The sequence below is a fragment of the Anabrus simplex genome, chromosome 3 (genome assembly GCF_040414725.1).
Source record: "Anabrus simplex isolate iqAnaSimp1 chromosome 3, ASM4041472v1, whole genome shotgun sequence".
Lineage (NCBI taxonomy): Eukaryota > Metazoa > Arthropoda > Insecta > Orthoptera > Tettigoniidae > Anabrus > Anabrus simplex.
The window spans coordinates 231,435,817-231,458,242 of NC_090267.1; the positions used below are offsets into that span (position 1 = coordinate 231,435,817).

The 22,426-nt window shown below is 44.1% G+C and overlaps 1 protein-coding gene across 1 annotated transcript in view; it reads right to left on the minus strand.

The window, feature by feature from the left end:
• The window catches only part of LOC136866755 (homeobox protein rough), a 157,217-nt gene extending 138,053 nt beyond the window's left edge, over positions 1 to 19,164 (minus strand). Inside the window, exons 1-2 of the mRNA XM_067143865.2 lie at positions 19,083 to 19,164; positions 16,015 to 16,249 (exon numbers count right to left, since the gene is read on the minus strand). Of these exons, the coding sequence (XP_066999966.2) occupies positions 16,015 to 16,249; positions 19,083 to 19,164 (317 nt within the window). The remainder of the gene's footprint in view (positions 1 to 16,014; positions 16,250 to 19,082) is intronic.
• Between the last annotated feature and the right edge of the window lie 3,262 nt (positions 19,165 to 22,426).

Here is a 22,426-nt window from a genome sequence, read left to right on the forward strand (position 1 = left end):
TGCTACTCCCGGAGTCCCGGGTTCGATTCCCGGCTCTGCCACGAAATTTGAAAAGTTGTACGAGGGCTGGAATGGGATCCACTCAGCCTCGGGAGGTCAACTGAGTAAAGGTGGGTTCGATTCCCACCTCAGCCAAACTAGAAGTGTATTTCCGTGGTTTCTCACTTCTCCTCCAGGCAAATGCCGCGATGGTACCTAACTTAAGGCCACGGTCGCTTCCTTCCCTCTTCCTTGTCTATCCTTCCAATCTTCCCATCCCCCGCAAGGCCCCTGTTCAGCATAGCAGGTGAGGCTGCCTGGGCGAGGTACTGATCCTCCTCCCCTGTTGTATCACCCGACCTAGAGTCTGAAGCTCCAGGACACTGCCCTTGAGGCGGTAGAGGTGGAATCCCTCGCTGAGTCCGGGGAAAAACCAACCCTGGAGTATAAACAGATGAATAAGAAGAAGAAGAAGAAGAAGAAGAAGAAGATTTTCGCAAACTTTTTAAATAACTCCGGAAATATTAGTTCCATCTAAACCGGGCGAGTTGACCGTGCGCGTAGAGGCGCGCGGCTGTGAGCTTGCATCCGGGAGATAGTAGGTTCGAATCCCACTATCGGCAGCCCTGAAAATGGTTTTCCGTGGTTTCCCATTTTCACACCAGGCAAATGCTGGGGCTGTACCTTAATTAAGGCCATGGCCGCTTCCTTCCAACTCCTAGGCCTTTCCTATCCCATCGTCGCCATAAGACTACCTGTGTCGGTGCGACGTAAAGCCCTAGCAAAAAAAAAAAAAGTTCTATCTAAAAACTGTACGTAACAAAAGTTGTAATAAACTACAGTTTATTTTTACAATTTGTGTTACGTCACACCAGCACAGTTAGGTTTTATGGCAACGATGGGATAGGAAGGGGCTAGGAGTGGGAAGAAAGCGACCGTGTCCTTAATTAAAGTAGAGTCCCAGCAATTGCCTGGTGGGAAAATGGCAAACCAGGGCTGCCGACAGTGGGGTTCGAACTCACTATCTCCCGAATGCAAGCTGCTAGCTACGTGTCCCAAACCGCGTGACCACTTGCTCGGTAACACGCAGTTTTCAATGTTCTGTAGTACGAGCTATGATAAGGGAGTTTTTCACAAATTTAGATTTTTATTTTTTGAATCCATCACAGCGATTATCAGTGAAATGGAAATATATTAATTCGTCATGGTAAAAACTTAACTGACGATAGTGGTGGTGATTGCTTTTATAAATTACTATATCACTTCGTCAACAGCCGCTCTACTGACCATACGAGCGTTATCTGTTTATCCTCCCGCGGCTATGCAACCCAGGCGGCAAAAGGCGTACTCGTTTCTTTCGGAAGGCTGTGGGTTCGATTCCCCCACCAGGAGGTTGAAAAATTCAGAAATGAGATTTTCAATTCTGGAGGAGCACATGGCCGTGAGGTGGTGGTTTTGCTTTACTTCTATTATATTAAGGAAACAGCGTTTAGGGCCATTTGTAGCGAATGCCATCATTTTAACTCGTTCTAAAAGCTTAGGAATAAGCTCTTTTATTGGCACAAAGTGAAGGAAAACTTCTTAATCTTATTCCGCCGCCTTTCCACATCCTGGTGGGGTCGCGGGTGCGAACTGTGTCCAATATGTGAATTACAATCAGTCACCACTGATCTCAATTTAGGACAATCGTCCAGTGTGCAGATTCGCTATCAGTTGTTTACCTAATCTTTTCTGAAATAATTTCAAAGAATTTGTAAACCTATCGAGCATATCCCTTGGTAAATTATTTCAAACTCCTCTTCCTTTAAAGGAATATTTATTCCAATTTAACCTCTTGAATTTCAGCTTTATCTCCATAGTGTGATCTTTCCTACTTTTAAATACACCACTCAGACTTACTCCTTTACTAATATCATTCCACATCAATCTCTACACTGACAGCTTAGAATATACCGCTTAGTCGAGCAGCTCTTCTCTTTTCTCCTACGTCTTTCCAGCCGAGAGTTTGCAACATTTTCGTAACACTACTCTTTTGTCGGAAATAACTTCGAATAGATCTTGCTGCTTTTCTTTGGATTTTGTCTAGTTCTTTAATCAAGTAATCCTGGTGATCGTCCCGAAAAACTGGAACCATACTTTAATTGTGGTCTTACCAGATACACACCCTCTTCTTTATATCCTTACTACAACCCCTAAACATCCTCATAAACGAATCACTACTCTCTGTTTTACGACCGGTTGCCAAACCAGGAGACCTAAATGAAGAGTATATTGGAAAATACACAGCGTCCCAGACAAATCCCGTGGAATCGAAAACGGGACCTTCTGAACCAAAAGCCTCGACGCTGACCATTCAGCCCAGGAGGCTGACAAAGTTTTGATAAACCTCCGTCTTTAACTAGCCAAGAAACCTCGATGAAAAAGCGACCTTCCTTTCGGTCGTGTTTGAACTCAGGAACTTAGTTTTCAACAAATCACTTTTGTGTCAGGAAGGGTACAAGTCATACTATAGATCTCGGACGACGTTTTCTTGAAGAAATATGTATCGCATGAATTACTAAAAGGTTTAATCGCGCTACACCAAGTTTTATGACCTGAGCACATTATAAAAGCCAAATAGAACACTTCATCTTTATTCTCTGATGTCATTCCTGCAGAAGTTTTCGAGAGGCTTATACCGTAAAGCCCGTTCCGAAGAACACCTTCGACAAGCGCATTTGCTTTTCCCGGATGATTTGCAAATAGTCTATTTAGAAGTACTTATTACAGTATAGTTGATTAGTGTCATGAATAGCACATTATATAACGGAAGAGTACTCACACTACACACAAGGCATGCAGGGGGGTGTGGACCCGTCACGCTAAACAGCCAAGGCCCTCTCAATCACCGCGTTAAGCAGCCCATTGTTAAGTTACTTACGACCACAACAGCTGTTCCCTCTCTCGTCCATTCACTCATGTGGAACGAAGTGTATAAATGGCTGAGGGGTACTAACAACGTGCTGAATAACAGGGAAAAACATACTACAATAGCATGATTCAATTTAATTCTGACATGATAGCGCTAGGTAAACGGATCTAATCTACGTTACCCAGAATGTATAGCCTGTACATCGAATCAAGCGATAGACTTTTAACCTAAGTGTGTTACCCAAGATACCTGTTTCAAGCAAGAGAGCACATTTCACCGCATAAACAGTACAAGTGGCAAGATTTACCTACTGGTTGCCTTCCGTTTCTCGGCACCTCGATGTAAAATTATGAATTTCGTTCCTTTGTTTATTTTGCGACTTTTCGTGGTACCTGTATTTCAAAGACACTTCTCCTGGTGACTATTATTGTTAAGGAGTCAATGGTCTGACATCGTGGTCAGCCAGTTAAGAGTCTCGCTGATGGAAAAAGTGCGGAAGGGATATTGGCCGGCAAGGTAGGAGAGATAATGTCATACAGTTCCTAGTAACTAGATCTCGTGAAAATAGCATGGGTTCAGGTCCAAAACTCTCCGCAGTGCTTATATGGAGTGAGGGCATATGACGCTGTTGACGGTGATTCGTCCGTCGTATGATGACGTTAAGCCATGAACAAACTTCTTGGTTAACCAGCGTTTCGTCTTAGGTCTGACACTAGACTCATCAGAGTAGGATGTGTCAGACCCTACCCACTGACGCTGGGGTGTATGCAGGTGAACTTATCAGAAGCCCTTATAAGAGGCACTGTCTGATAACTGCATACGGGAGATAAATCTCCAGAATGGAATTATTGCCCGCCTAGCAATTCCGAATGGAAAATTCTAAATTCCCATGGAGGGAATTTTCACCAATAGAGCATGTCAAAAATGTCTTCATGGTGTTATTCAACACTACACAACGTATAACATACTGTTAGAAACACATATACTCGAGTAATGACCTTTGTCACCGAGACAAGGACTACCGATACCTAACGGTTCGACCAAAGATGTTGTGCACAAACAAATGAAGATCGCAAACCGCCCATCATCACGGCCAAAGGACTGATATTCAAGTGCCTAGACATAAAAACACGTAGAATATGCTTACACAGTTTGCAGGAAAACTTTGTTTCGTAAAATTACACCGCAGACCTGTGGTTCATATGTTCGGAATACTGGCATTTGTACCATCTAATGTGTCTTTAATTTACGAAACAAAGATTTTCTATAACCTGAATTTTCTAAACCGTATTTGGGTCGGTGAGCGTTACAAAAACATGAAAGTTTTAAAAACTAAATTATTCCTAGATGCCGGGCTGAATGGCTCAGACGGTTGGGGCGCTGGCCTTCTGACCGCAACTTCGCAAGTTCGATCCTGGCTCAGTCCGGTGGTATTTTCAAGGTGCTCAAATACGTCAGCACCGAGCTCGATAGCTGCAGTCGCTTAAGTGCGGTCAGTATCCAGTGTAATCGGGAGATCGTGGGTTCGAGCCCCACTGTCGGCAGCCCTGAAGATGGTTTTCCGTGGTTTCCCATTTTCACACCAGGCAAATGCCGGGGCTGTACCTTAATTAAGGCCACGGCCGCTTCCTTCCAATTCCTAGGCCTTTCCTACCCCATCGTCGGCGTAAGACCTATCTGTGTCGGTGCGACGTAAAGCAAATAACAAAAAAAAAAAGTCAGCCTCGTGTCGGTGGATTTATTGGCACGTAAAAGAACTCCTGCGGAACTAAATTCCGGCACCTCGGCGTCTCCGAAAACCGTTAAAAAGTAGACATGATACTGTATAGGCTTTTGGGTTTATGCCATGTCAAGAAAATAAGGTGAAATGTTTTGCGTTTCGCAGAGAACTGTGTTCTGCGTCCTCAGAAGACATCTCGACTGTCCACGAGAAAGGCTTCTTCTGACGGCGCAGAGCACAGTTCTCTGCGAAACGTAAAGAATTTCACCTTATTTTCTTGACACAGCATAAGCCCAAAAGCCTATACGGTATCATGTCTATAAGTACGGACCGTGAAAGCATTAATGGCAACGTGGGACGTAAAGCCAATATTATTATTATGATTTCTAGATTACTCGTGCAACGGGAGTGTTCAGTATCTCATTCTAAAGAGGATGGGCCGATGTACCTTGGAACAGTATTCTGAACTCGGTATGACGTCATCGGTGATGCAATTGCGACGCCATCTTGAAGTACTAAAATCACCGTGCCGCGCTACTAGTAATTAGGATAGTTCTGGACTCCGGTAGTGCGGCACATAGTGTGAGGTATCAGTTGATTCGTCACAATGAGTTCTACCAGTATAGTATGAAAACAATATAAAATAATGAACATTTCAGAAATTCGTGAGTTGAAGGAGTGAAAAAAATGTCTTTCTTTCGCAAAATAACGCAACATAGTGCAATAAATGGCTTCAAAATGATCGAAAACTCACTCAACAGGATAAAGTGGCTTGTCAGAATCCAAAGGAGAAGAAATTCTCCAATGCCCAGCGTCTCCAAGTTTATAATAAAATTATTGGCTTACGTTCCACTAACTACTTTTACGGTTTTCGGAAACGCAGAGGTGCCGGAATTTAGTCCCTCAGCAGTTCTTTTACGTGGCCGTAAATCTACTGACACGAGCTTGACGTATTTGAGCACCCTCAAATACCACCGGACTGAGCCAGGATCGAACCTGCCAAGTTGAAGTCAGAAGCCCAGCGCCTCAACTATCTGAACCACTCAGCTCGGCGTCTCCAAGTTTAGGCGGCCGAATGTCGTGACGCGATTTCCGCGTTACTGGAGCTCCAGCCGAACACATTGGCGGAAAAATGACTGAACTCAAGGACTTCGTCTTGCAGATGTGTAGGATGGTTAGCAATAAGAAACAAATTGTCAACAATAAAATTATGTAAATATCTAAAATATAGAACTGTACAAATTTTGTTGTGTAGGCTATAGTTGTGTCCTTTGTAAATGTTTGTATGTTTTTCATTTTAGATTAATAACGATTATACACAATACGGATCTTTGTAATTCGGTGTTGATGGCCTTAAATAAATAAATAAATAAATAAATAAATAAATAAATAAATAAATAAATAAATAAATAAATAAATAAATAAATAAATAAACTTCATATCGACAATGCCTATCACACGGTACGCCAAAACTTGTTGTTGACACCCTGACACAGCCCCATTTTTACATTTATAGATTTTAATATTCTGGATGATGATTCCAGAAGCTTAAATTAATATATGTCACAACAAACTTGAAAACATACTACGAAAAAAAAAATATGGCGCTTCGACCGTTGCTCATCCCGGAAGCCTGCGGATTGTGAAGTCGCCTGGTCAGCACGACGAATCCTCTCGGCCATTATTCTTGGCTTTCTAGACCGGGGCTGCTATATCACCGTCAGATAGCTCCTCAGTTGTCATCACGTAGGCTGAGTGGACCTCGAACCAACCCTTACATCCAGGTAAAATTCACTGACCGGGAATAGAACCCGCGACCTCCTGGTGAGAGGGAGACAAGCTACCCCTAGACCATAGGGCTAGCACGGTTATACTACGGAGGAACGTCAATAAAAACAATTTTTATCTGAAGTTCATGAGAATATGTGCGGAGTGAAATAGAATAAAATAGAAGTTCGCTGTATTAATCATGTACTTGAAAAGTATATAACAGTAGCAAAACAGAACATTATGAACATTAAATATTTTCAGTTTCACGAGCATCATTTTCTCCTTGGCCTGTTTCTCAATCACGTGGTCTCGGTACTATCTCTGGATTAAGCCCAGTTTTGACATAAATATGTGTTAGAGCTGTGATTCATTCGAAAATTTGTGTAACGAAATAATGTATATAACAAAATGTGTAACCGAGCAACCGTGCAGGACGTGATGGATGGCCAGACAATGTTACCTAGCAACTGCCAGGCTATGTCTTGTGGCTGGTGTTATCTGAAACTAGCAGCCGTTGATGGATGACCGTGACCGAGAGGCATATTAAGACATAATTACAATCATTTGTTTTTCCCATAGGGAAATTTGACTCCATTTTTACGGCTGCTTGTCTCTCCTGACACAAATCCTATGTGGAGAAATGCTATTCACTATTGAGTGCTTCTGTGGTTGTTTTGTAGGTGATAAGTTGTGTGTAAATGAAGATGTATATTTAGACAAACACTGTTACCCAGACCGAGTGAGTTAGCCGTGTGGTTAGGGTCGCATAGCTGTGAGTTTGCATTCGGGAGATGGTGGGTTCGAATTCCACCGTCGGCAGCCCAGAAGATGGTTTTTCGTGGTTTCATTTTCATACCAGGCAAATGTTGGGGTTGTACTTTAATTAAGGCCACGGCCGCTACCCTCCGAATCCTAGCCCTTTCCTATCCTTGTGTCGCCGAAAACCTTCGATGTGTTAGTGCGACGTTAAACCTCTAGTGTACTAGAAGCATTATGGGGAGAGATATTTCAAGAATGTCTGGATAGTTTACCTTTAATCACTGTTTCTCATCGACTAAGAAGCTGTAGTGAACATGTTCAGGACTTGGATCCAAAATTAACTTTCCACTACATAAGATGCTGATGGTGAGTAATGACGTTCGGAGTACAACCAGTGCGTCTGAGTGTCATGAAAGGTGTTGCTCATAGGATCAGTCGTGGAGGAAAGCAATGGCAAACTACCTCACTCCTCATTTTGCCTAGCACGCCTCATTTTGGCGCTGTCATTGGTTTTTGTGCTTTTCCTATAACTCCATAGCCATTGGTGATGTTATTTGAGCCAACCAGCCCCTGGGCTGATGACCTGACAGACAGACAGACAATCCACAATGCGTGCTTCGAAGGGTTATGATAAGTTGATCCTTTAGCTTCAGGTAAAGTTTACAGTTTTCTTTATCTTTGTAGGTACACTTGCGACGATGGCGTACAATTTTCCATTTCCTCTGAACTTTACCGGAGAGAAAATTCCTTCGAAAAATAGTATTTTAAACTGGATCGAGGCGCGATATAACGGAACATTTTATAATGACTTCCTACAGGAAATGTCCAGGAACTAGCGGAGAAACGGATAGCATAGTAAAAAAGCGTCTTGGCAGGGTTTTACTGTATGTTGAAGCTTGACCTGTGAGTACCCAAATAATCTATGATACTCTAAGCATGTTGAAGTCAACTTGTACGTTGTTCACCTCAATCCATAATTAGCTTAAGTGCGGCCAGTATCCAGTATTCGGGAGATAGTAGGTTCGAACCCCACTGTCGGCAGCCCTGAAAGTGGTTTTCCGTGGTTTCCCATTTTCACACCAGGCAAATGCTGGGGCTGTACCTTAATTAAGGCCACGGCCGCTTCCTTCCCACTCCTAGCCCTTCCCTCTCCCAACGTCGCCATAAGACCTATCTGAGTCGGTGCGACGCAAAGCAACTATTTTTTAATAGCAAAACCATAATTAGCTTATGCCGGGTTGACTGGCTCAGATGATTGAGGCGCTGGTCTTTTGACCCCAGACTGGCAGGTTCGATCCTAGCTCAGTCTGGTGGTATTTGGAGGTGGTCAAATATGTCAGTCTCGTGTCGGTAGATTTTACTGGCACGTTAAAGGACTCCTGCGGGACAAAATTTCGGCACCTCGACGTCTCCCAAAACCAAAAAAGCAGTTAGTGGGACGTAAAAAAAAGAATAACATTATTACTATTATTAATTAGTTAATGTTGATATCTAATCGTTAATGAATAAAATCATATATAATTAGGGTGACAAATATAATTAGTTTCTTACATAATGGCAGTTAACTGAGCTCGAAGGTCGATTACTATTGAATCTCGTTTGTAACAACATTCGTACGATCTTGTGTGCGGATATGCTTTACATTTAAACGTGCGTACCACGCATGAGTCCGAGCATTTTATCTCTTTCCATGATAGCTGTGAGGAAGTGTGTATTCATTAGCATCCCCCAATATCCTGTTGTCTGACGGTCAGATTTAACAGAGCGTTGATCTTGTGGAGGGTGCTGTGGTAATGGGCTCTGGGAACTGGACAGTTGGTACACATTGATAAGAAAGAAAGGTGTCAGATGGGAACAATTAAATACCCACACTAAAGTAAAGTACATCATCAATTTCAGTCTCGTATTCCAGCCATAAATTTCATCAGTGACGTGCAGAGCTAGTACTAGCTTTGTCACTTCGGGCAATAAACAAGTAAGAAACAAGCTTAAATTCATTGCTGGCTTGCTGAGTTAATGTCTCGGCGCGGCGGCCGATTGCAATGTTCAGATTACGCAGCCAAATTAATAAACACTACTGAAATGGTTTTATCTGGAGTTTGCAGTACTACGGAAGAGGAAGTGTGATAACATCTATGGTTCAACGAGTCAATGCAGGGTCTCATTTGAAAATGCAGTAGCCAGAACAGTTATTTGAGCGAATACAATGACTGTGATTGTTGGTAAGGGACAAAGCATAGGTGTATCAGCTACTGAGGTTAATGACAATATCTATGTACAAAAATGAAATTATGTGTGCGTGTCTGTATGTCTTTCTCATCATCATCATCATCATCATCATCTGTTTACCCTCCAGGTTCGGTTTTTCCCTCGGACTCAGCGAGGGATCCCACCTCTACCACCTCAAGGGCAGTGTCCTGGAGCTTCAGACTCTTGGTCGGGGGATACAACTGGGGAGAATGACTAGTACCTCGCCCAGGCGGCTTCACCTGCTATGCTGAACAGGGGCCTTGTGGAGGGATGGGAAGATTGGAAGGGATAGACAAGGAAGAGGGAAGGAAGCGGCCGTGGCCTTAAGTTAGGTACCATCCCGGCATTCGCCTGGAGGAGAAGTGGGAAACCACGGAAAACCACTTCGAGGATGACTGAGGTGGGAATCGAACCCACCTCTACTCAGTTGACCTCCCGAGGCTTGAGTGGACCCCGTTCCAGCCCTCGTACCACTTTTCAAATTTTCGTGGCAAAGCCGGGAATCGAACCCGGTCCTCTGGGGGTGGCAGCTAATCACGCTAACCACTACACCACAGAGGCGGACTGTATGTCTTTCTTCCAAACCATAACGACTGAATTGCTGGGCGGAATTTCATAACATTTTGCACAAACATTCTCAGAGCGAACTGTCGCATGACTTTTACTTACCCAGCGAATTGGCCGTGCGGTTAGGGGCGCAGCTGTAAGCTTGTATTTGCGAGATAGTACGTCCGAACCCCACTGTCGGCAGCCCTGAAGATTGTTTTCTGTGGTTTCCCATTTTCACACCAGGCGAGTGTACCTTAATTAAGGCCATGGCCGCCTCGTTCTCATTCCTAGCCTTTTTCTATCCCATCGTCGCCATAACACCAATCTGTGTCGGTGCGATGTAAAGCCAATTGCAAGAAAACTCTCTTAAGATAAAATATTGATCTGGAAATACAATATTTGCGACATTGTTTAAAAAGAGAACCGCGTAACAACTTGAAATGAGATGTGTGTGTTTATTTCTTGTTCAATCACGCCAGAACTGCAGGACCAATTGAGCTGAAGTTTGATATGAATATGTCTCCGAAATTACGTTCAAACACAGGCATATATATATATATTTTTTTTTTAATGGCCCAAGCAAGGTTTGCGTCACGTTGCTGTCAGCTTGTATTCGGGAGATATTAAGTTCGAACCCCACTGTCAGTAGCCTTGAAGATATTTTCCCGTTGATTCCTATTTCTGCACCAGGCAAATGCTGCGGCTGTATCTTAATTAAGGCCACGGTCACTTCCTTCCCATTGCCAGCCCTTTCATATCCTATCGTCGCCAGAATCCTCGTCTGTGTCGGTGCGACGTAAAATAAATTGTAATTCAAAATGGCGGTCATTAATGTATGTAGGTATTTATTGATCATCCACATGTTTTATCCACTAAACACAAAAAATGGGAAAATGGTTAGGCTTATCACACAAAAATAAAAAATTAAATAAAGCCCAGCAGGTGTACAGTGTCCACCTCTGTGGTGTAGTGGTTAGTGTGATTACTGCCACCCCCGGAGGCCCGGGTTCGATTCCCGGCTCTGCCACGAAATTTGAAAAGTGGTACGAGGGCTGGAACGGGGTCCACTCAAGCCTCGGGAGGTCAACTGAGTAGAGGTGGGTTCGATTCCCACCTCAGCCATCCTAGAAGTGGTTTTTCGTGGTTTCCCACTTCTCCTCCAGGAAAATGCCGCGATGGTACCTAACTTAAGGCCACGGCCGCTTCCTTCCCTCTTCCTTGTCTATCCCTTCCAATCTTCCCATCCCCCTCGCAAGGCCCCTGTTCAGCATAGCAGGTGAGACCGCCTGGGCGAGGTACTGGTCATTCTCCGGAGTTGTATCCCCCGACCCAATGTCTCACACTCCAGGACACTGCCCTTGAGGTGGTAGAGGTTGGATCCCTCGCTGAGTCCGAGGGAAAAACCAACCCTGGAGGGTAAGCAGATTAAGAAGAAGAAGAAGAAGAAGAAGAAGAAGAAGAAGGTGTACAGTACTTAAAATTAAGTATTTTCTTTGTAATCATGGCTCTCTGCGAAATAAGGCTTTCATGTGTTAATTCCAGAGATAACAAAAACTAGTGACGTAGCAAACTATCGGCCCATCAATGACAGGTGCGTTGTGCTTGTGATAAATAGAAACGAATGGTGTACTTCATGTGTGAGCCAGCCCCGTGGTGCAGGGGTAGTATGGTTACCTCTTACCCGGAGGCCTCGGATTAGATTCCTGGCCAGGTCAGGGACTTACACCTGAATATGGGAGCTGGTTCGAGGTCCACTCAGCCTACGTGATTACAATTGAGGACGGTGAGATAGTGGCCCCACGTCTACAAAGCCAAGAGGATTCGTCATACCGACCACATGACGCATTGTAATCTGCAAGTCTTCGGGCTGAGCATCGGTCACTTGATAGGCCATGGGCGTTCGGGGCTGTTTGGTATGGTGCGTTAAGTGCCATATACTTTGTTGCAATGTACACTCGCTTTAATAAAATGAGCGCATGGTATTGTGTAAGTTCCTCACAACCAAGCAAGTAGCCGCGCGGTTTGGGTCACGTAGCTATCAACTTGCATTCGGGAGATAGTGAGTTCGAACCCCACCATCGCAGTCCTGAAGATGGTTTTCCGTGGTTTCACATTGTCACGCGGTCACGGTCGCTTCCTTCCCACTCCTAGTCCTTTCTTATCCCATCGTCGCCGTAAGTCCTGCCTCTGTCGACGCGACGTAAATCAAATTGTGAAACAAATGGACGCTCTGGTGCGACGTAAAGTAAATTGCAATTATTTTTTGAAGTTCCTCACAGGTACACTTATCTCAGAAACAATTGAACCTATAGGCTACATTCTACTACTAAAATGTTTTCGTTTCTCCCCTGAAGGTGGGGGGGGGGGGGGCGGGCCTCTTAGACGGTAACGCCGTCTCTCAGGCCGGGAGATTTGTTACGGTGAAGGAGAAGTGAAGAGGGTTGGTGGCCGTGAACTATACTAGGAACTGTCCCGGCATTCGCCTTAGTGAAGGAGAATGGAAAACCACGGAAATCCATTCACAGGACAGCCGACGGTTGGGGCCAGCCGTGATGTCCAGCCCTGTCCCGTCTCCCGAATGCAGAGGTAGAGGGTAGAGGGCCACCCCTCCTCTGCTGGGTTGGCCGGTCAGAGTGCAGAACTGTTAGACCACGGACTAGCCGTGGCCACTTCTGGGCAGAGACCCACTCTACGTCTACCGACGACATATACATAAAATATTCGTCGTAAATATCCGCAGGGTTTGTATCTACATGGGAGGCGAATTATATTTTCATAATAATAATAATTAAGTCTGATAAAATATTAAACGCTAAGAACATACAATACCAAGTGCTCATTTTATTTTGAGCGACTATACAACTATGTACATTCACAAATTGCCGAATATTAACCTCCACGCGACGTCTTTCATTTTGCATGTGAACCTGAAGGTACAGAATATCAGTAAAGTAAACAACTGACGTATCTTTCAGCCAGCGTTCCTCGATCCTGCAGCAGCCGTCGGCAATGTTTTGCTGTCCAGGCTTCGTTCCCTTCTTATCACTGGCCAAAACTGCAGCACTAAAAACAGACATGATTCAGTTGTTAACAAATTGTAACATCGTGCGTGCGATCATTTTGGCACTGCAATAAAACGTTCTTACCCCCTTGTACTAACGATGCGCTGAAAGGCTGTCGCCCCAGGAACACTTGTCCGATAGAGTTGTTATGTGTTTGGTGTCCCCTAACCCTCCCTCTGAGATCGCAGATAAGGCCAATTACGCCGCGATTACTGGCCGCCTTACAACTTCATCGTTTCAATACTCTATTGGTAACCTGATCCCAGCTGGAAGGGATTACACCGACTTGTTGACAGGGAGATACACGTCTGGCTCGGTGCTGTTTCACTGCCCTTATAAACTATTCAGCGGGTGCATGCGATAAGCCCCTCGTCCTGCCATCTCACCACAACTGCCGGCCCGTTTTATGACCAATTCAGTCCTCCTGGTCGCAGATAACAAAGATTAATAGCCGTATATCTCACAGTGAGATCTTTACCTGGAAATGGAAAAAATATCAACATATGTTCAACAAAATAGAGTACACCCTTGTCAGCTGTGTATTGTAAATTGCTTAGGTGCTCTCTTGATAAGAACAAGGGTGCAAGATCGAAGCCTGGAACTCTCAATTGCAATGTTGCCAAGATATTGTTAATACTGTAATTAAATATTTCGCAAACTTTCATCTATCTTCTGAAATATTAGTTAAGGTGTGCATAACACATATGACAGAAAATCTTTTTTTTTTTTTTTTTGCTAGTTGCTCTACGTCGCACCGACACAGATAGGTCTTATGGCGACGATGGGCCAGGGGAGGGCTAGGAGTTGGAAGGAAGCGGCCGTGGCCTTAGTTAAGGTTCAGCCCCAGCATTTGCCTGGTGTGAAAATGGGAAACCACGGAAAACCATTTTCAGGGCTGCCGACAGTGGGGTTCGAACCTACTATCTCCCGAATACTGGATACTGGCCGCACTTAAGCGACTGCAGCTATCGGGCTCGGTAAGTGATATTTTGAATCTTGTATATATGATGAATCTTTAATGCATGAGAGTCAATCAATCAATCAATCAATCAATCAATCAATCAATCAATCAATCAATCAATCAATCAATCAATCAATCAATCAATCAATCAATCAATCTGCAGTAGCCTATATACAAAGCAAGATGTTTGTCTGTCAGTCCTTATACCGGTTCACCAATCTGAAGCAAATTTTGTGTAGACTACTTATCTTATAGGACCGAGCGGGTAACCCTGGCTACAAGAGATTTGTACAGCCCTTTGCATTCCCAAGATGTAGGACCTTTGACACATTAGCATAAATTAGTACGGGCGAAATATCGAATTTGTTGCACAAGGACGAGTTAAATCTTATTTTAATCCTCACGGTGCGAGGAAAAAATTCGAAAAGTCCCGGTGGGACTCCGAAAACCACATTTTAAGGTCCTAAAACCAACCGTTTTCGAACTGTTGGCATCACACTACCCGGCAGAGGTAGTCGGATTTTTGAAGGGCGGAAAAAAGTCCATTAGACACTCCTCGTACGATGTCGGCATGTAAAAGATCTCTGGTAACACATTTGGTGTTTACCCGACAAAATTCATTAAATCTCAGCCATAGACGCCCAAGAGAGTTTCGGTTTATTCGATCTACCATCTAGTGGGCCTAGAGTAAAACGGAACGTCGAAATTGACGAGCAGACAGCCAGATGGCGTCAAATTGAAATGTCTGCACACGGTAGCTGAGGCCATACGATTATTATTATTATTATTATTATTATTATTATTATTATTATTATTATTATTATTATTATTATTATTAATATTATCCCCGCTCTACACTAATCTGAGGGAGAGACAAGCCTATACTGTCTCCACCACATAGCCTCCTCGCTGCTTAATGTGAACACCCACTTTCGTCAACGACAGCACGGGTTAATATTCGAGATGGAGATCGAAGCTTGTCCCTGGGTTCGATTCCCGGCCAGGTTACCTGCATCTGAGGGCTGGTTCGAGGTCCACTCAGCCCACGTGATCACAATGAGGAGCTATCTGATGACGGTTCCGGTCTTAAAAGCTAAGAATAACGGCGCAGAGGATTCGTCGTGGGCCGATGACCTTCGATGTTAGGCCCCTTAAAACAACAAGCAACAATCGGATTCGTTGTGCTGACCACACGACACCTCATAATCTGTAGGTCTTTGGACTGAGCAGCGGTCGCTTGGTAGGCCATGGCCCTTCGGGGCTGTTGCGCCATGGGGTTTGGTTTGGTTTGAGCGAAGCTTGACGGTATTGTCTTACATCAGGTCTAGAGTTGTGCAAAACTACGTGCAGACTCGTTTAAACTCATTTATGAGAGATAGGTCTCGGTCTCACTCAAGTCTAGACTCGTTCAAACTCCCTGCTCGAGCTCTCTGGTCAATGAGTGTTTGAAAGGACCAGTCTAGACAAGACGCTCAGCTTCGCTGAACAAATTAATCTGCCCAACTGTCCACGCTGCCTGATCACAGCAAACAGTAACGAGTCTGGGCAGAAAGAGCAGCTCGGAAACTGAAAAGTTCAAGAGACTCTTTCTCTCTGGTACTGAATGGTACACTGCTACCACATGAATTGGTTATCGGCATACCTTCATTGTACCGCATGTTTCTTTGCTGCATACAACACCAGTAATGCAAATGCGTGAAGCAGAAACAAGGCAACAACCTGCAATTTGTTCATCCACTGAGTGACTGAACTACTGAGTAGACTGAGCCTGTTATCGGGTTTTGAGTTTAAGCTGACACCCAGCTCACTGTTCAAATATCGCTCAAGTTGACCGAGCAGCAGTGAGTCTGGTTCGAGTCTGTCCAGACTCGTTCATATATGAATCTCTCTCTCTCTCTCTCTCTCTCTCTGATCATTCTTGCAGCAGGCTCGTCCTCTGACCATACTAACTGAGCAGGAGGATTGGTGACGGAATTTAATCAGGGCACACCACATCCCTCAAGACATACACAGATTTTGGGCGTATAAAATACAAATTATTGAATGTAGTCACCTGTACTGCTGATCCATGTGCGCCTTTTCGATGCGCTTGTCCTTGGCTCGTCTGTTCTGGAACCAGATCTTGATCTGCGTCTCGGTCAAAACCAGCGCCTCCGCCAGCTCGAACCTCCGGCTGCGGGAGATGTATTCACTCCGTTGGTACTCCAGTTCTAGACGGAACGTCTGCTCGTTGCTGAAGGTGGTGCGTTGTCGACGTGGACGGCCTTCTTTCCGACGGCGGCGAGCCACTGTAACAGGATAGATCAACTTCATAATCATCATATCATTAATACAAACGTAATAATGTTGTTTGTGTCATTAGTCCATAGACTGGTTTGATGCATCTCTCCTTGACACCCTACCCCATGCTAGCCTTTTATTTCTACGTAAGTACTACATCTTACATCTACTCCATGTTCATGGCTTGGTCTTCTTCTCCCGTTCTTACCACCTACAGTACACCTCCCTCAAAAACCAACTGAACAAGTCCTGGTGCTCTATCATTCTCTTCTGGCCTAATCGTGCTCCTCTCACCAGTTCGATTCAGTGTCTATTCATTCGCCATTCAGCCTGCCCATCTTTCCTTCACCATTCTTCTGTAACACCACATTTCAAAAATGTATATTCTCTTTCTTTCTAAACTAGTTATTGTCTGTGTTTTACTTCCATAGAATGCCACATTCCAGACGAACATCTAATTCCTATATCAATGTTTGAAGTGAGCAAATTTCTTTTCTTAAGAATGGCCTTCCTTGCTTGTGCTTGTCAGTATTTTATGTCCTTCTTACTTCTGCCATCTTAGTTATTTCATAAGTAAAAATATTCATCTACAGTACTTTCTTTATGAACCGTGCGGTTAGGGACGAACAGCAGTGAGCTTGCATTCGGGAGACAGTGGATTTGAACTCCACTGTCGGCAGCCCTGAAGATGGTTTTCCATTGTTTCCCGTTTTCACACAAGGGAAATGCTGAGGCTGTGCCTTAATTAAGGCCACGGCCACTTCCTTCCATTTCCTTGCCCTTTTCAATCCTATCGTCGCCATAAGACCTATCTGTGTCGGTGCGACTTAAGGTCAATTGTAAGAAAATCAATGAAAGTAACAAAATTGCTCTAGCCCATACCAGCAGACATAGTGCAATGTAAACACTAGGTCCTGCCAGCAAAGGCATAAAATTAACAATATCATCGGCAAATTACAGAGTTTTGATTTAGTCTCCTTCAATTGTGATTATAATCCAAATTCCTCTTTAATTTCTGTCACCGGGCTGAGTAGCTCAGACGGTTGAGGCGCTGGCCTTCTGACCCCAACTTGGCTCAGTCCGGAGATATTTGAAGGTGCTCAAATATGTCAGCCTCGTCTAGCTCGGTGAAGAAAGCAACGGGAAACTACCTCACTCCTCATTTCCCTAGTACGCCTCTTCAGTGATGCCTAGGCCATCTATGAGATTTACTGGCACGTAAAAGAACTCCTGCGGGACAAAATTCCGGCACCTCGGCGTCTCCGAAAACCGTAAAAGTAGTTAGTGGGACGAAAAGCAATTAGCATTATTAATTTCTGTCACCGCCTGTTCTATATACCTATATACTGTACCTTAATTAAGGCCACGGCCGCTTACTTCTCTTTCCTAGCTCTTTCCTGCTCCATCGTCGCCATAAGATCTATCTGTATCGGTGCGACTAAAACCAAATTGTATTGTAACACCAGTCAATAATTCACTTATCACTCGACAGATACATGAAATTTGGAATTTTGTCATTTCTGCTATTCCCACCCATTCTTCATGAACATATTATTTTGCAGGTTTTACAGATACTCTGTTCGACTCGTTGGCTGAGCGATCAGAGTACTGGCCTTCGGTTCAGAGGCTCCCGGGTTCGATTCCCGGCCGGGTTGGTGATTTTAACCTTAATTGGTTAATTCCAATGGGACGGGGGCTGGGTGTATGTGTTGTCTTCATCATCATTGCATCCTCGTCACGACGCGCAGGTCGCCTACGGGAGTCAAATAGAAAGACCTGCATCTGGCGAGTCGAACCCGTCCTGGGATATCCCGGCACTAAAAGCCATGCGACATTTCATTTTCACAGATACTCTGTCAGAGACTGTGTCTCCACAATATGTGTCGAGAAACCAGCTTAATAATTTATGCTTCACTCGATTCCTGGACTGACTGAACTGTCCTTGATGGGTGTAAGGTGCAACCTTACCAAGTTCTCCCTCGTGCTGAGTCTTCTTCAGACCTTTCTCTTTTCTAGAAGTGGGCAACATTTTATTGGAACTAATATTCTTAAGATTTATCTCAAGATCTCTTTCACCAAAAAGGAGAGGGAACAAACTTCAGCCTTGTCTCACTCCTTTCTGGATTACTGCTTCTTTTCATTAGCCCTCGATTCTTATCACTGTACACTGCACTTTGTACAGATTGTAGACAATCCTTCTTTCTCGGTATCACCTTCAGAATCTCAAATAGCTTGATCTAATTAACATTTTCGAATGCCTTTTCTAGATCTACGATAATGATATTAATAATAATAACGAGGGCGAATCAAAAAGTACGTTGCACTTCCAAGTTATGGCCATTCATGAAACCACGTACACATGGCAACATACATAGTAAGTTCACTTTTCCGCATAGTCCCCAAGAGACTGCACATTTCTCGGAACGGTCAACCAATTTTTCTATTCCGGATTCGAAGAAATTATCTCCAGCGCTATGTAACCACCTGGAGAGAGCTGCTTCCACCTTCTCATCGTTTCGGAATCGTCGTCCACCGAGATCCTTTTTAAGCTTGCCGAATAATGATAATCGCATGACGCTAAATCCGGACTGTATGGTGGATGTTCACATATCTCCCACTTGAATCGCAGAGCAGTTGGGACGTTTGGCGGGCCGTGTGAGGTGTTGCGTTATCGTGCAACAAAATCACATCGGCACTCAATCTTCCCCGCCGCTTTTCTTTAATTGCATCACGCAACCGGTTCAACGTTTGACAATACGAAGCCGAGTTGACTGTCGTGCCTTTTGGTATAAATTCCAAGTGCATCACACCCTCCATGTCAAAGAACACTGTCGCCATTACCTTTACTGTTGAAGGTGGTGATGTGGTGTGCACCCATTCCATCGATGTTCTCTTTGTTTCGGAGGTGAAGTGGTGGACACATGTTTCATCCCCTGTGAGTTTCGCCGCAGAAACTCATTGACCTTCACAGAATACCGTTGCAAAATTGCCAGTGACGATTGGAAACGTTGTCTCTTGTGAACATCGATGAGCAGACGTGGGACCCATCTTTAACACAGTTTGGGAATTCCAAGGTGCTGGTGAACAATGGAGAACACACTGACATACGAAATGTTCAGCATGCTGGCAATTTCCTGCAGGGTTATGCGCCGATTCTCTCTAATGACCCCATCCACACGGTCAACATTTGCAACGGTACTGGACGTTGCTGGCCTGTCTTCGCGATATTCAGCCGTGAGATCCGTGCGTCCGCATTCAAATTGCTTACACCACTTTACAATACCTGGGCGAGAAATTGCACGCTCACCATATGCAGCAGCGATTTCACGATGGATGTCCGTGCAACTGAACCGTTTAGCCCATAGAAATCTGATCGTTGCGCGCACCTACAATTTGGAGTGAACATGCAGTTGACACCATTGAGCCCTAGCCCACTCTGCACACACAACAAGACGGGATGCCACACCAACCTTCCTTTCGGACGTGTCAGCAGTTACTGTAGCTTACTCCGCATTGGCCACGGTCACGACCACTGATCTCTATTACATGGATCGCTGATGGCAGCTCTCCGCTGCAGGAGAAAGTACGCAAAGTTGAGCGCGCGGTCCACCATGTTGGCGTACCCATCCTGGAGCTCTCCTTATGGGGAAGCAATGATAATATAGTCAATTTTAAATCGCAATTAATGGTGCATTGGAATAATTAAAAATATAGAGATATGTTCACTCAAAGCACAAGGACATTGGGATCACTGACACGTCATTCCGAGGTCAGTAAATTTCCGGGATTGCACTAAAATGAGTGTATAATAACGGCCGAAAATAATTACTATTGCCTGAAAATGACGTGAAACTGGGGGTGTAACAATGAAAGGGTGGGGAAATGTGATCAAAACACCCTCGCCACTTGCAAGCCTATGACACTGAATAGAGTAAATTAAGGTTATGGTTTTATGACTTCCTTCCAGCTTATAAGTTGTTACCCTAAATAACTATCATAGACCTCTTTAATTAAATTCAGCTAGCAAAGCAATATTGATGGTCGTCATCATAAATATGTAATACCCCTTCAAAGAGCCCTAAATACCACAAATATTATAATGGGACAGCCTAAAACACCCGCCACACTTTCCCTTCTCCCACCACTCCAGTGTCTGAAACCCATAATTATTACTGATGTAAATAAGGTCTAGAACAGATGATCTTAGAAGTTCGGGTCTCGAGAAAGGAAACCCACAAAAATTAATTGCCATTTTGCTCCCAGAATATGCGAAATGAGATACAATAGGCTAAACCTAAAACTCAAAACACTACCCTAGGGAGATTATTATATACAGTATAAAAGTCACCGTCCGCCTCCGTGGTATAGTGGTTAGTGTGATTAGCTGCCACGCCCGGAGGCCCGGGTTCGGCTCTGCCATGAAATTTGAAGAGTGGTACGAGGGCTGTAACGGGGTCCACTCAGCCTCGGGAGGTCAACTCAGTAGAGGTAGGTTCGATTCCCACCTCAGCCATCCTGGAAGTGGTTTTCCGTGGTTTGCCACTTTTCCAGGCAAATACCGGGATGGTACCTAACTGAAGGCCACGGCCGCTTCCTTCCCTCTTCCTTGTCTATCCCTTCCAATGTTCCCAACCCCCGCAAGGTCCCTGTTCAGCATAGCAGGTGAGGTCGCCTGGGCGAGGTACTGGTCATCCTCCCCAGTTGTATCCCTCGACCCAGAGCCTGAAGCTCCAGGACACTGCCCTTGAGGCGGTAGAGGTGGGATCCCTCGCTGAGTCCGAGGGAAAAACCGACCCTGGAGGGCAAACAGATAAAGAAGAAAAAGATAAAACGCACCTTCTGCTGTTCGGTTCTGTTTGTACATCCATAAGCTGAATACCCCGTACTCTTCATTCAGATTTCACATAAAGACATACACATTGAAATTGAATCTTGTAATTTACAGGCATACTCCAAGGTAACGAATCTAAATTCGTAAAGTACACTATTTCCTTTGCAATAACACAGCACAGAACACCCGTGGAGCTACAATAAAGAGGCCTGGCGTCCCTGAACTAAGCATAAACAAAGCAAGCGCGCTCCTCGTGGTCTACTGCACCGTGCGCTCGCTGCCATCTTACTACGCCAGTCATCTTCTATTCGGCTTACTGCTACCCAAGCTACCAGCCATCCATGTATAGAGATCAGTGGTCACGACACACAGTGTGCTCTCGCGGTGAGCTAGTGTAACTTACTTTTTGATTCGCCCTCGCAATAATAATAATAATAATAATAATAATAATAATAATAATAATAATAATAATAATAATAATAATAATAATAATAATAATAATTTCTTCGCACAATAATGGTCCAAAAGATTGAGAACGGACAATTAATGTTACGAGGAAGAGAACTGATAGAATCGACGTGGAAAAGAAAACTTAAATTATACGCACACCTTTTCGAAATGGATGAAGATCGATTAAAAAGACAAATGTTAAAAATGTTAAACAAATAGACATAAAGTTTTATACGAGGGGTTCAAGGAGATCAAGAAGGACCTCGAGGGGATTCTAATTAAGTCGGAAAGACATTTTAAATAGAACATATCAACTCCCTTTTAGGAAGAATAAAAAGTGGATGGATGGAGTTAAGGAAACAAACTGCAAGAGAGACAGATTTTAGCCATTCTGGGTGGCAAGAAAGGATTCAAAAAATATGATAGTTACTTGAGTGGACTGGCATACCGAGCCTATTATCGAGTTCCGAGTTTAGGGTGACACATATACCTTATTGTTTAAATATCGCCCACTTTGACCAAGTATTCATGAGTCTGTCCAGACCTGTTTATTTATAAGTTTGTCTCTGTTCACTCTAGCAGCAGGCGATAATGGCCTTGAGCGATGATGATGATAATAATGATGATTTCAACGATGGCCAAGAGATATTGGTCGCACGATTTAGACTGCTGGCGATCTCGGATCGGTGCAGTCAGTTAATCGTTGGATTTCTGTTCACCAAGCTACCTATATTATTATTATTATTATTATTATTATTATTATTATTATTATTATTATTATTATTATGTTATCTTTGTTAAGGAACGTGCTTTGTCCGAAATCGTTGCTATGTTATTATCTGTGAATTTCATAGCTGAAAACTACGGCGACGCAGACTCGGCTGGAGGACTTTAACACATCACC